This window comes from Zootoca vivipara, chromosome 5 (assembly GCF_965207765.1).
Source record: "Zootoca vivipara chromosome 5, rZooViv2.hap1.1, whole genome shotgun sequence".
Classification (NCBI taxonomy): Eukaryota; Metazoa; Chordata; class Lepidosauria; order Squamata; family Lacertidae; genus Zootoca; species Zootoca vivipara.
This window is the reverse complement of record NC_142588.1, coordinates 33,892,089-33,907,104: the sequence shown is the minus strand read 5'-3', so window position 1 is coordinate 33,907,104 and position 15,016 is coordinate 33,892,089. Positions and strand designations below refer to the sequence as shown.

Here is a 15,016-nt window from a genome sequence, read left to right as displayed (position 1 = left end):
CCTTCTGTCTGGGGGTAGCATATTTAATGCTATATTTCCTTCAATAATTTGTGGGGCAGAATGGCATAGAATAATTAGGTAATCCTGTTTTGGTTTTCATTCTTACAGGAAGTTGTCGAAGCTATCGGCCGCAATGCTTTCACCACCTCAGACATGCCCGTTATCATATCGATTGAGAACCACTGTTCCTTGCCACAGCAGCGAAAGATGGCTGACATTTTCAAGGTAGGTTGAGAGAGAGAATAATGCCATTCAGCATGGCATAGGAATTTTGATCCAGTTTATATCTTAACTAATGTTTATATGATTTTATATCTTAACTTTATATCTTAACTGATGTTTCAGAATACGTTTGAAGAAAAGCTGGTGACTAAATTTTTGTTTGAAAGCGATTTTTCCGACGACCCAATGTTACCTTCTCCCCACCAACTGCGAAGAAAGATTCTGCTTAAAAACAAAAAGCTCAAAGCTCATCAGACTCCAGTGGATATATTAAAACAGAAGGTGCGAATTTTCTTTGGAAAAATATTTGAGAGTTGCCACACTCAGTCCTTTTTTTGGATTGTCAATTGCACCCTTGGCTACCCAATTCATTTGCTAAATGAATTTCCCATTGTATTTTTCAATGTTATTTTAATATAATAGGCTCATCAGCTGGCATACATGCAGGCTCAGGCAAGCAATGGTGGTAATGTGGGGAACCCCTCCACTGCTAACGAAGAAGAAGAAGATGAGGAAGATGAATATGACTATGACTATGAGTCTCTGTCGGATGGTAAACAAACGTACTTATTATAGGGTTGCATTTTTTGGATTTATGGCATGGGCACAGTTTCAACCATAACCACACTTAAAGTTACCTCCCCTCCCCTCCAAAAAAAAACCCCCTACTCAGTTACAACCTTTAAGCATTTGTCACTACACGACTCATTTTTAACTTGTCTTTCATATCCATTCTAAATAATAAGAAAAGGTTATGATTTCTGGGAAGGGATGGGAAAGGAATTATGTTTTATCATCATAGTGACGTAGCTGTGAGAATGTTATTAGGAAACATAGCAATCATTTCTGTTATTGCATAAGGTGGTTGTTTGGATATGTGTACTAAAATAAGGATATTTTAAAGTTGGGTTTCTATATGTACTGTGTCTGTTCTGAACTGTATTCCAGCAACACAAAGCAGCTTTTGTTCTAAGGACTTAGCTTTTCAGAAAGTCTACTCAGTACCATAAATAAAAACACCGTGGCTAGGAAGCATGTTTTATACTGTCCAGGAAAATAGTGCCCGTCTTATACTTGATAATCTATCTGAATAGGTAGACACACAGCGCAAAACAGATTAACAGAAGGCACATTTTGTTGTATTATTGGATTCCTGCCGACTTGAATCATAGTATGTGTCGATTGGCTCATTCAAGTTGGGGCCTTTTTCAGCTAGTTTCATGATACGTACATTGAGCATATATCTATAATATGAAATTCTCTGCCAGATCTTGAGCATACTTAGTATGTTGCCTGTTTCCATGGGTTTTCTAAATTCTCACGCTATGAAATCACCTCCATTCTGGGTTAACCTAGATTCAGATGTGTTTATATAAAGTCTGACATCATCTTTACACTCTGTGTTCTAATAGTTAGCATTTTCAGTTTTATATCCCTGCAGCATTTCTTCAAGTTTTTGTGTCGAAGATGATGCTTCTACACAGTTTGAATGTAATTTCCATTTCTCTGGCTTTATTTCTTAATTTCCTTTACTCTTATTCCCTTTCTGACTCTGTTTTCCTGTAGCTGATGTCCTTAATGCTTCTCCTGCTCCTAACAGCCAGGAAGGTAAAAGGCCACTTGGTCAAGCATAACAACTGCATGAATTTCAGCACTGCATTTCCCAACTTAGATGCATTCTTTGAATTTCACATTTTAGTAAAAACACAATTTTGCATTTCTATAATTTTCCATTACTTACTTTTGAGGATCGCAATGTTTGCATGTTCCACACTAGTTTCTTATTTATACACTTTGGTTATAGCTATATAGATTGGTGAATCACGTTTATGTACATTGACTTAAAATACACAAATATAGTTTTCTGTTTTGGTTATAATTTTGGGTAGAACAATGAGAATAACTTTTTAGTAAGCACTTCAGTCCCCTGTCACACCCCACTCCCTTATCTGCAAAGTAATGTCTCATGTACAGGGCTGAGTACAAAATTTGAGGCAGCAAACTTTTAAAACATTTGTAATTAAAAAATAATGATGATGCAGCTTAATTTATTATATCATTCCACAAATGGTTTAAAGTGGAAAATCAGCTTCTGCTTTGCATCTTGAGAGAATACTGGCTAAGCTCAAAAAGGTAGGATGAAAACTGACTCGCACTTATAAGAGCATTGCATTGAAGGAGAAATTATTTGCCTGTTTAATATTTTGATTATTCATAATAATATTGGCTGCTTTTACTCAAAGCATTAAGTTGAAATAAAATTTGCCTTTTCAACTCTTCAGTCAGATAATGCTTACTTTCCAGATAACATTTTGGAAGACCGACCTGAGAATAAGTTAACCATAGATAAGCTTCAATTTGAATATAGCGAAGAAACTGCAAAGAGAATAAAGAAAACAGAAAGCGCTATATACAACAACAAAGGAAAGGTAGTACTTGTTCATATCTGTTTCCCCAAGCTTCCATACAGGGAGTGGCTTGCAGTCTAGAACGGAAACTTACAAAGAAATTTAAAAACACACCAGCCTCTTGCAGCATCAGAGATCCACGTTTAAATGCCCTGATCTACTCCCTTCATGTCTGGTGTGCCATTCACTTGCCCCTGAGGAAGAAAGGATGTGTTAGGCTGCAAAGCCCCGTGGAACGTACCTCTGAGTAGACATGTGTTACGTTTGCACCATTGAGTGTTTTTAGTGCTTTGTTCCACAATAAACTTTATTGTTTCTTGTGCCCCTCTGAGGTTTTTCCTCTCTTTTGTTTCATAAAAGATACCTCATAGTTTAAATAAGGGTGGTTCTCTCACCTCAGAAATAAATCGTACCTCATTTGATGTCCAGCTGTTCTTTTAGTAGTGTTTCGATGGCTCAACAGATGTAATTTTGTTTAGGCTGAATATTGGACAATTTCTTTGCCTTCCTAACAAAAGTTTTTCAGTCTCACTTTGTCAAATACTACTTTGTCTTCACTTTGCTCAGCGTGTATGTGTACACACACACACACACACACACACACACACCTATTACCCTCCCAATTTACTTTATATGTATGATGAAGTAGATTCTTGCCTAGGAAAGCTGATAGTGGGACTGGCTTTGCTTGCATCCTAAGCTGCTGTTTTCCCCAGTCTGTTTAGTGTTTTATCCATTGAGGCATCGTTACTGTTTTACAGCATTTCTATTGACCTCAGCCAGTGAAACCCCTCTCCTTACAAGCCAGCTGCTTTCCATTGGCGTGATAATACACTAATGTGTATAGAACACTGGGCTGAGCTGAATTTAAAGCATAGGGTTTCCCTCCCCCAAGAACCCTGGGAAGCATAGTTTGTGAAGTGTGCTGCGAATTGTAGCTATGTAAGGAGAAGACTACAGTTCCCAGGATTCTTTGGGGGAAGTCATGTGCTTTAGATGGATGGTGCAGACCTGCGATTGCAAAGAACAGCTACAGAATGCACTAAGAGGAGGGGGGAGAGAGAGAGAGAGAGAGAGAGAGAGAGAGAGAGAGAGAGAGAGAGAGAGAGAGAGAGAGAGAGAGAGAGAGAGATTCTCCTGGAAAGAGCTGTGCTGATAAATGGGCTAAAGCTACCTTGCCTTCCTCTGTGTCTTCACCTTGGACCTTTGTTTAATTTTTAAAAAGTAATGTGGGTGATTACAAGCTATTTCTAATGCCATGTATTTTTAAAATACTGTGCATTTTCAGGTTGCGAGGCTTATCCACTGCATGTATGCATTTTTTTAAAAAAAAAATAGCTGCATTTTCCTGTACAATAGTATTTGGAATACAGTTTAGTGGATGTTGTTGACGTCTATGAATTCCACCACAGAGACCCGTTTGTGTACACAAGTGTACAGAATGTTGGAACTAGCAGACCCTTTTTCCAGGGGAGAATTATAATAGTACTGTGGTTTGTCTGCCAGAATAAACTCACCATTTAAGCCAGATGGTTTGACTTCATGCTGTTTTCTGTGAGTGTGCTGCACTGCACTGCACAACACTGCCCTGTTGTTTTAAACAGGGGTCATATGCATATAGGAATAAATATATATATATATATATATATATATATATATATATATATATATAGGCAAGATGGGAATACTGCTGTTAAATATTTTTGAATTTGTTTTAATAAAGTGAGCCTATCCTTTTCTGATTTGTTTTTAGATCTCGGGCATATGTTTGTGTAGTAATATTTAGTTGCTGCAATGGGGAAAGTACATATAATTCACCAGGCCAGTGGAAAGGGAGGTATAGCATGTGAGAAGGGAACTGTAGGATCAGGCAGAGTGTCCCTGTTCCACTAAGGTAATTTCATCCTGTCTCCGGCTGCTAAGAGGTTAGAGGCAGTAGAGTTCCTATGTAATCTCTCCCTGCTGGCTGGTGGAAAGTAGATTTAGAATCTAGAGGAAGGGTTGGTGGCTGAATGTGGGGAAGAAGAAATGTTAAAAGACTGGGGACATCTATACTGTTATTGCAAATTAACAGTGTTCTACCATATAAGTGATGTTGCTTATAATTAAACTGCATTGTGCACATATATTAAATATGATGAAATCCTCTCTTTTTCACTTGACTTGATATATAGGTTTATGACATGGAATTAGGGGAAGAATTTTATCTTTCTCAAAATAAAAAAGAAAGCCGACAAATAGCACCAGAATTGTCAGATCTTGTCATCTACTGCCAAGCTGTGAAATTTCCTGGTAAGTTTCGAAACAAGCTATGATAAAGGGAAAAAACTGGGTTCTATCTTCCCATTTTATGGCGGCTGAGAACTAGCTTTGATTCTGAGTGTTTTCTCCCTAGAAGGGATGTCTTGAATAGGAATAAGAAATGCCCTGTGGAAAATCAAACTTGGGTCTCCATTTATCTCTTACACACACCCCTAATAATTTCTGTGCAGGTTGGGCTACAGTCCAACTAGGGAACCGAAGGAGTGGGTTACATTGGGATAGGAGCACAAACAGTAAATTGGAATGGAGCAAGTATAGACAATGTGTAGAGAACCAACCATACTACAGTGGACTGGTTATAGGAAAAACCCATGGCAAGGAGGATTGATTTGCACAAGTACTAGAGAAATACAGTGGTACCTCAAGTTACAAACGCTTCAGGTTACAAACTCCGCTAACCTGGAAGAGTTACCCTGAGTTGAGAACTTTGCCCCAGGATGAGAATGGAAATCGTGTGTCGGCAGTGCAGCAGCCGCAAAAAGCCCCATTAGTGAAAGCACACCTCTAGTTAAGAACAGTTTCCGGTTAAGAATGGACCTCCGGAACGAGTTAAGTTCGTAACTAGAGGTACCACTGTAGATAGAACAGACATGTCTTGATTTTGTTGTATGGAGGAACACTGGCAGAGGAACAGGGGGCGGGGGGGAGCACACCGCCCCCAGCACCATCAGGGAGGGGTTCCATCACGGCCCGGCCGCCCCGGACACGCACCCCCCCACTGTGCTGGGTGCCATGCCCCCGCGAGGGTGTGCCACGCCCCCAGGATGCACACCACCACCCCCGTAGGCGACATGCCACCCCCCTAAGACACGCGCCAGTCACGCCCCCGCCTGCTCTCTGCCCCCGGTGCCGGAGGCTGGAGCATGCAGCTTCGCCACTGTGGAGGAATGAAATACTCCATTATTTAGCTGCTGTGTTATAGTGAAATGCTGCATAAGGCTTACAAGCAACAATTTCCCCCCTGCTGTAATGCATTTTTGTCCATTTTCTTTTCATTGAAGAAGCTGACCCCAACGTAAGTATATTGATAAATAGGTATTGCTGCTGACTGTATTTGTATACAGCCTGTTTCACACATGCATGTCCTTATGCAGTTGCAGTTACAGGGGCAGGGTTACTTCCATATGGTGCGTTGGGGATGAAAGCACAAGGTAACCTGTCGTCCTGTTTCAGAAATAAATCTGAGACAATTGCTGTTCCTATACGCTTGGGTCCAAAGATACCCGTGAGTGGGAAGGCTTTTCCCATCATGCAAAGTTTTCCCCTTGCTGTACGCAGTTCTATTGTAGAAGGTCCACAAGGCAGGAGGGGAATGAGAAAGTCCATTTCCACAAGTCAAACTCTGGGAAGTTAGGATCCAAGCCCCGGTGTTCTCTTGCCCTAATCAAGATCCCTGTGTTGCTCCAAGACACAAGCAAGGCGGTTCATACACAAACACATTTTTTCAGCTTGCAAACAGAAGGGAATGAGAAAGCTCTTGAAAGCGAGGGAGTTTAGCGTGTGAGTTGAAGCTCACATGCCTTTGAAAGACATCCATATTGGAACGTTGGTGTACGATTTTATACGTCGCCTTGTCTACGTATGCAGTACAAACTAGCGTTTTCCTGCAAAAGACATTAGCATTAGATTATAAAGCCTTCAGAATAAACTGAAAATTTGAAAGGGGGGATCATGCCCACTCGCTTGTGTTTTTCAGTCCATTTATTTTATTTTGTATGGAATTAGGTCTGTCAACTCTAAATCCATCTGGCTCTAGTAGAGGAAAGGAAAGAAAGAGCAGGAAGTCCATTTTTGGCAACAATCCTGGAAGGCTGAGCCCAGGGGAGACAGCAATGCTTGCCAAAGCATCTGGAAAAGGTAAAGTCAGCATCTTCCTTTACCAATCACAGGGACTGACTGTGTAATCCAACACATATAGCAGACCTACTAGTTAAAGATCAAACGTATTGCTCTGCACATGCAGCACGCAGGGTTTGAAATAATTTTCCATTAGCAGTGCAACAATTAAAATGACTTCATTGTAAATAAAAGACCTACTGTAAAGCAATAAACTGTTGGGACAGTGTTTAATTGCAAGAAATATAAATGTAATCATTGTAATTTAAATTTTACTGATTGGCAAACCATTTTTCTTTTTTCTTCTTCTTTATGAATAACTTTTTATTAATTTTACAGTTTTAACTTCTTCTTGAAAAAGAAAACAGTAACACACACACACACACACACACAATATAAACATAAGACTTTAACACTTTTTCAATATATAAACATCATCTTTTTCTTTTTGAAGCTTCTCTTTAACCTCCTGACTTCCTTCCATTTCCTTTTCTGGTTCATTGAATGTATACATTTTCTGCATAATTAAACCTCTTATTCTTATTCTCATTATTTTATCAATATTTAACTGATCACTACCAAACCTTAATATCTCAATTCAAATTTCCTTTCTTTATCTCATTTTTAACTGCTTGCAAATGTTTAATCAAAGCCTGCCAATGTTTCTACTTGTTTACAGTATTTTTGTACATATACAATAAACGTTCCCCATTCTTTTTTAAATTTCTCATTATCATTGTCTCTGATCTTTTCTGTGAGTTTAGCCATTTCAGCATAGTCCATCAATTTCAGTTGTGATTTCTGACTAAAGGGGAGTGATATTCTCCATTTAGTTCTGAGATGTCAATAGAAAAGCAAGATAAATGTTGCCCTTCATCACTTTTAAGGTGTTCCCCCCCCTTTTCAGAAAGGGAATGGTAAAATGAAAATATTTCAATTGCCAAAGAAAGAAACCAATGTTTTATATAGCCCAGTTGCTGCTGCTGCTGCTGCTAGCGAAGCCATGGCTTGGCTTTGCATGCTGTCAAAATCCAGGCTTGTGGTTTTTCTCACTCCAGACAATGGAGCCATCATGTCTACACTAACACCCACCACGTTTTTCAAATCCATTACAAATTAAGTGGAAGAACCTCATCAACATTGACCATGGTCAATGTTACACTAAAAATTGAGTTTAAGGCAAACAGAGTGGTATGTTTGCTCTAGGTAGGAGGTAAGAGTAGAATAGGAAGTACGCAATCCCGCAGCCCGCTCCAAATTTCTAAATCACGGTCAAGAAATTTGCAACTTCACATCTGTCTGAATTCTGTGTCTGCACTGAGATTCATTCATCATTGCACTGCTTTATTATTATTTTTAGTATGTATGTGCAGATTTATTTATTTTAAATTATTAGGTTTATATTACACCTTCCTTCCATCATTGAACTCAGGGCAGTTTATATGGGGTTTTCAGAAAATCTTGCCTCGAGACCTGCTTAGCTTCCACAAGGTTGCTACACTATTCCTTCAGATCATGTTGGTAGTTATCTTCTACTAATGTTTACCTCATTACCGTTACCAAAATATAGGAATGGGGGGGGGGAATATATTTTTTTCAAAGTTAAGTCACAGAGAAGAAAACTAGACATCCTGTTGTAGTTTATTTGAAGATTCATCTGCAGTATTTCCAAATTATGAAGCCATAGCTCTGAGGAACAGAATTCCCTGCAGAGAAGTCTTTAGAGTTCTGGTGATGCATAAGATTTCCTTACTATTGTGGCCATGGTTCCTTGAGAACCATGCATTTGTTTCCTATTAGTACCAGTATATTCTTCTTGGCGATGAGGGGGGAAGACAAGGTGGTGTTACCAGATTGTGCATCTGTAACTTGTATGTTTTTGGTTTTTTTAGGTGCCTTTGATAGTGCACGGCAGATCTGGGAAGAGCCCTTTTCACCTGCTCTTAGCCCGACAACTTCTCTCAGTTCTATAATAAGGACACCTCGGTGTTACCATATCTCCTCTTTGAATGAAAATGCTGCCAAGCGCTTGTGCAGGCGATATTCTCAGAAGCTGATACAACATACCACCTGCCAGCTGCTGAGGACATACCCGGCTGCTACCCGCATTGACTCATCCAATCCTCATCCCCTTTTGTTCTGGTTACATGGGGTACAGCTGGTGGCACTCAACTACCAAACGGATGGTAGGGGCACACTCATTCCTTTAAAAGATATGTGCGCTTGAAACATTACAAGAAACCCATTCCCTTTTTGGTTATATCTTGCATTTCCTTGCTTGGCGTCATTATAGATGTAAAATGAATATACGTTGAGGTACTCAAGTTTCGCAAAAAATAATGGTGGCTTCAAACAATACATGCATCCACACAAATGCATGTGTCATTCTGTAACCCCAAACGTTTCTAGATTTAGGAGCGGCCATTGCTGGCTTTAGATACTGTCATTTCTATCTTGTGTATTACTACAGCTTCTGGGCCATGTGAGTGATATAAGCTGGTTCACCCATAACACTAGGCCAAATGTGGCTTAGTGAACACGTTTATTTGTGAGTGCCCAGAGAACAGATTGTGGCTACTGCATTCCTCTTGCTGCTGTGAGCTAAGCCATGGTTTGGTTTCGTGTGTTATCCAAAACTGGACCATAGCTGTCAACCCTCCCTTTTTTTGTGGGAAACTCCCTTATTCCAAGCCACAGCTGTCAACCTTCCTTTTGCTGGAAATTCCGTTATTCCAGCGCCGTTTCCCGCTGCTATCCTAGATTGTTAGATATACCATAGACTGTCCCCGGGACAAGTGAGGCTGCTGATCCCTTATTTTCAAATCTGAAAGTTGACAGCTATGAACTGGACTTATATTTTGTCTTACTTCAGACAAACCATGTGCTGCTACCAATGGGTTTGCAGCTTGTGGTTTGCCTGAAGGAGACAAACCAGGATCCCAAATTCAGATGCTGTGTTAAGCCAAACTTCTGCTTAGCTCACAGCAGCAGCAGGACTGGTGGAGGAATGCAGCAGCAGCAATCTCCTTTTTGGGAATGCTTGCATGCTTTCACTAAGCCATGGTTTCGCTTGATGTTATTGTGAAAACCTAATTGTGTGAAAGAGCCCTTAACTGCATAGTAATCTGTTTTTGTGAACTATTTCTATTTCTTCAAAGCTCTTATAGTTTGATTAGTTCGAGTTTCAGTTTTACCGTTGCCTTTTGGCAGTTAATCGAAGCCAACTGTACATGCCCAGAATGAAATGGTACACTTTAAAATCACCATGTTCTTTTAAAAATGCATTATCTTACAATCAAGTTTTGGCAATGTTAACACTTTGAATGCTTTACCTATAGATCTCCCTCTTCACCTAAATGCAGCAATGTTTGAAGCAAATGGTGGCTGTGGGTATGTTATGAAACCACCTGTTTTGTGGGATAAGAACTGTCCAATGTATCAACACTTTTGTCCTTTAGAGCGAGATTTGGACAATATGGAGCCAGCTATTTATTCATTGACAGTAAGTGAAAACTCATATTAATCTTTTTTTTAATAAGCCTAACACAACCAGTCAACTCTATACATGACATAATTTTGTTTAACATGTAGCATATTATTATTATTATTATTATTATTATTATTATTGCTAGTAAGATTGCTACAATTAAATGTGGGACCAAGGAGAGGGAAGGAGACAATCATCAGTTGTTACAAAACTTTCAACTTGATGCAGCACAGAAAGTGCATGACAGTTTTTAGAAGCATATTTTTGAATTTGATGCTGGATGGGGGACATCTGGCCTCAAAGAGTGTGGCAGTTTTCCACTTGATTCCTTGCCCAGATGCAGCTGCTTTTCTGCATAAGAATAAGCAAGTAGCAATTACCAGACTGCCATTTCAGTTTTAGTTATGTATAGATATGTTACTACTTATTATTACTTCTGAAACCAGTTTTTAATTAATTTGTTCTTTAAAGCATAATCACTCTTCAGTCTGAGAGTTTATTAAAACAAGAACAACACTGTTTTCATTCTGTGCCTTTGTTTTTCAGATTGTGTCTGGACAGAATGTTTGTCCTAGCAACAGCACAGGAAGCCCCTGCATTGAAGTTGATGTGCTTGGGATTCCGCTGGATAGCTGCCATTTCCGCACTAAGCCCATTCATCGCAATACTCTCAACCCCATGTGGAATGAGCAGTTCCTTTTCCGGATTCACTTTGAAGATCTAGTCTTCCTTCGTTTTGCAGTTGTTGAAAACAATTCTTCAGCTGTGATGGCTCAAAGAATCATTCCGCTGAAGGCTTTAAAAAGAGGTAAATTGAAGTTTGTATGCAGGGCCCAGCCAGAGCTGCTGAATACTTAGGGCTCTGTTATGCAACAAACATTTTTGCATGTAGGACTGACCGTACATTGTGGTTAGGAGAATTAGTGTGTGCACCATCTGAGCACTGTTAACCGCAGCACTCCCTCCTTTGCTCCTCCCTTCCTACAGCAGGGAAACAAACCACTGAGTGACTTGCTTATGTGCGAACCAATGTGTGTGGTTTGTTTTTCCTGCAAGCAAACCACAGTCAGAAGCCCGGGTTTGTTCTTGGGTGTCGTGCTCGTAGTTCATAGCTTGTTTGATAGAAGCAACCCAACAAGCGCTGGATCATATATAATGCTTAATGAGCTGCTCATGTGATTTGCTTCCTCGCTCTAGGGAGGGAGGGATGAAGCAGGGGCTGCTTGGGCTGCATGCATACACAACTTGCTAAAACTGACTCTTCTTTAAATAATTTATTTCATAAAATTTATATACTGGTTGATAGTAAAAAAAGAAAAACCTTCAAAGCGGTTTACAAAAGGATAAAACAAGAAAATGAGGGGGAAATAATAACCAGTACTTTAAAACATACAAAAGTTAGAATACCAAAACAGATTAAAAATTAACTCACCTTTCTAAACATCTTAACATGTGATGTTTAAATATTTATGTTGGGTTTTGTTTTGTTAACAATTGCCTACACCTCAGAAAGAGGTGCCAGGATCTATTACGGTTTTCCATTGTGTTTCTGTAAGTCTCAAGACACATATATTAACTCAGACCTTCAGGAGAGCCTAATTGTTTCTAGGTCAGATACACTAGTGCTGTGTTTTGCTACTCTGAGATGATTGTTGAAAGCATTGATTGAGGTTGTAAATTACTTTTATTAAATGTACTGTTTTAACTATTTTGTGTGTACGCTGCCCTGAGATTCTAACCGATGGAACAGGTGGTTAAGGAAATGAACCCCCACCCCTGCTTCAGCAGAAGTGTATTGTTAAAAAAAAGAGAACTTAAGCATTTCGAACACTAATGTTTTAGGAGGGACACGGTGTCTGTTTGTGAATGGACTTCTCAGGCTCCAGACTTTTCTGGCATTACACCTGTTGGTGTATGTGTATAGACAGAACATGCTGAACCTCAGTAAGTGTATGTTGAAATCTTAGCTAACAGGCAATTAGTTCCAAAATATCCTAACAGCTGCCCCATGTCGTCTTTCACCAGACCTTTGTGCAAGTGGACCCTCTACAGCACAGGCAGGTGTCTACAATATTTGTGCAATCTTTAGGCAAGTTTTAGCATGTATATAAGCTGGTGTCAATCTCATAATTTTCAGTGCAGCCATTCACGTGAAGCAGCGTCAATTGCAATGGCCAGTCTAAATACCTTGGTGCTTCTGTAATGTAAGGGGGCAAATGTTTTCAAATCAGTCTTATGAAGGTAAATCACTCAAAACAACTTTTAATAGACCAGGAGACCTGTGTTTATTTATTTGTTTTCCGCCCACCTAATACAGCATGTTTTGAGCAGGGTGATAGTACATTATAGCAAGCAGGCCCCTATATGCTACTTGAGAAATAATTCTCACAGGAACCTCTACAGTAGCCCTCAATGTGGCTTGGGGAGCTGTGTTTCAAAACAAAATAGCGCAATGTCCTGGTATGCACTCATCAGCCCTTGTCTACTCCCAGAGCTTCTCTGGATTGTAGCCAATAGATATTTTATGAAAGAGGAAATGACAAGCTTCCTTAGACTTCAGGGACAGTTAAGTGGCTACTGTTACATTTGTCTTTGCAACGTACATAACCTAGGAACATGTAGTCTATTTGACTGGTTTATTCTCCCACCTTCCAATTATGTGTTACTATGTCGTTTAAGGATACAGGCACCTGCAGCTACGGAGCCTGCACAATGAAGCACTAGAAATCTCGAGTTTGTTTATTAACAGTCGAAGAATGGAAGAGCATCCTTCTGGAAACATGGTGCCTGCTTCTTTGGTAATTTATTTCTAATAGATTTGTCAGCATGCTCTCCTGGTCAGTGTAGAAGATTCTTCCAAGGAGGCAAAGGATGCCTTTGGTTCCTGCATTGTGAGAAATGAGAATGCTCTGGTGGTGGTGGTGGTGGGGAGTATCTCCTGAGGGACAGTAAATCAACTCCAGTGCTGAATTTCCATGTGTCTTTGAATGTTCAATAATGTTGCGCCAATTGAGTAAAAACTATCAGAATAAATCACCACCTATACTGTGCATGGGGGCTGAATATAATTGTACAGCTATACTACAGTGGTTGCTCGCAAGACAAATTTAATTCGTTCCGCGAGTCAATTCGTTTTGCGAAAAATTCGTCTTGCGAATCGCGGTTTCCCATAGGAATGCATTGAAATTTCTTTTTTTGCCCATAGGAACACATTAATTAAATTTCAATGCATTCCTATGGGAAACCGCAATTCGCAAGACGAATTTTTTGCAAAATGAATTCGTCTTGCAGGGCATTCGTCTTGCGAGGTACCACTGTATAAGCATAAGAACAGGCTTCCTCAACCTCGGCCCTCCAGATGTTTTGAGACTACAATTCCCATCATCCCTGACCACTGGTCCTGCTAGCTACGTAGGAATCATGGGAGTTGTAGGCCAAAAACATATGGAGGGCCGAGGTTGAGGAAGCCTGCATAAGAATGATACCGTTTAGATAAGCAAGTCCAAAACCCACAAGAGATATGGAAACTGGCTGCATTTTTCACTCTCATACTGTTCTTTTGGGTTGGAGCAGAAGCTGGATTTACAGTGCTCTGACTGGCCAGTCTTTACGTCAGTCAGGAAGCCCCTCCTTGTTTTCGAGAGGGGCTGTACACAGCCCTGGTTCAATGTCAGTCACAGAGGAAACTCCTCCTCCCGGGAATACCCTCTAGCTCTACAATTCTATGATGTGATGATCAGTTCAGGAACAATGGTGGGGGAACCAGAACTGTACAGCCACCCCTTTTAAGGAATATTTATATTCAGCCTTAGGCTTTATATTTATTTATTCTGTTGAGTGTAAGAAACCTTTGTAAGCTTAAGTTGAAATTTAGGCCAGGTTGGACAGTTGTACTCATTATGATGTTTGCTTGATAGTTAAGGGCTCAGTTATGGGCAAAGACACACATGCAGCTTTGCAATGGCATGAGCCCAATGGACATCTCTTCCCTTTGTGAACTGACCATCATCTGCACACTGCATTGCACTAATTGTTGCCTAGACTGCCAAGTCTGTAAGCGCCTCCCCTACAGTCGGACCACTGTTACTATCCTTTATGGAGCTACAGCCCCAAAGTTACTTGACTCCTAGTGCCTGTTATTACGCCACTGAATCCTCTCTTGGTTTTCCCTACTTGCACATCTGCAAGGTTGGAGCATGCCTTCATTCTCCACTTTAATTCAAGGAAGTTAATGAAAACATGAAAGAGCTGGACCCAGACATTGTGACCTGTGGAGCATTACAAGGTACCTCTGAACTGGCAATATGATGGTGAACCGTCTTCTGAATCAGGTTTAGCCCAGCCTACAAGACCATATTCTGGTCCTGCTCTTTCTTAAAAGGATGTTCTTTGCAACACCCCTGACTGAAATCTAGCTATAGCAGGTGTGTTGTATTTAATCCTAATGTTTCCTCTTCAGCAAAAGTGAGAAATGCAGTCTAGCAAAGGAAAGCACTTGTAAGTTCAGTTCAGTTGAAGAGTTCAGCATCTTCTTTTATTCTAATGGTGAAATCAATGGGATTTAGATAAGCATAACTTTGTCTGGATCATGACACAAGTTCTTATGGAAACTCCAATGACTGTGGTCTGTCTGCTTGTTTGTCTATTTGTTTATCTCCTGTCTCCTAGAACCTTGCCAGTTCTCCATGAGTTATTGATATGAGAAATGTATTCATCTCTACTAATTTGAATTAATTAAGTT

General features: G+C 40.0%; 1 protein-coding gene across 10 annotated transcripts in view; it reads left to right on the top strand.

Moving 5' to 3' along the window:
* PLCE1 (phospholipase C epsilon 1) overlaps window positions 1-15,016 on the top strand; it is a 129,697-nt gene that overhangs the window by 106,214 nt on the left and 8,467 nt on the right. For 7 of the 10 annotated variants that reach the window (XM_035137907.3, XM_035137904.3, XM_088670331.1 and 4 more), the window contains 11 exons: window positions 109-225; window positions 346-504; window positions 646-775; window positions 1,648-1,713; window positions 2,527-2,651; window positions 4,805-4,922; window positions 6,678-6,809; window positions 8,681-8,974; window positions 10,127-10,290; window positions 10,822-11,083; window positions 12,955-13,073. In XM_035137907.3, the coding sequence (XP_034993798.3) occupies window positions 109-225; window positions 346-504; window positions 646-775; window positions 1,648-1,713; window positions 2,527-2,651; window positions 4,805-4,922; window positions 6,678-6,809; window positions 8,681-8,974; window positions 10,127-10,290; window positions 10,822-11,083; window positions 12,955-13,073 (1,686 nt within the window). Of the gene's footprint in view, window positions 1-108; window positions 226-345; window positions 505-645; window positions 776-1,647; window positions 1,714-1,788; window positions 1,831-2,526; window positions 2,652-4,804; window positions 4,923-6,677; window positions 6,810-8,680; window positions 8,975-10,126; window positions 10,291-10,821; window positions 11,084-12,954; window positions 13,074-15,016 lie in introns of all 10 variants that reach the window. The other 3 variants (XM_088670332.1, XM_035137906.3, XM_035137908.3) reach the window with 2 other exon arrangements.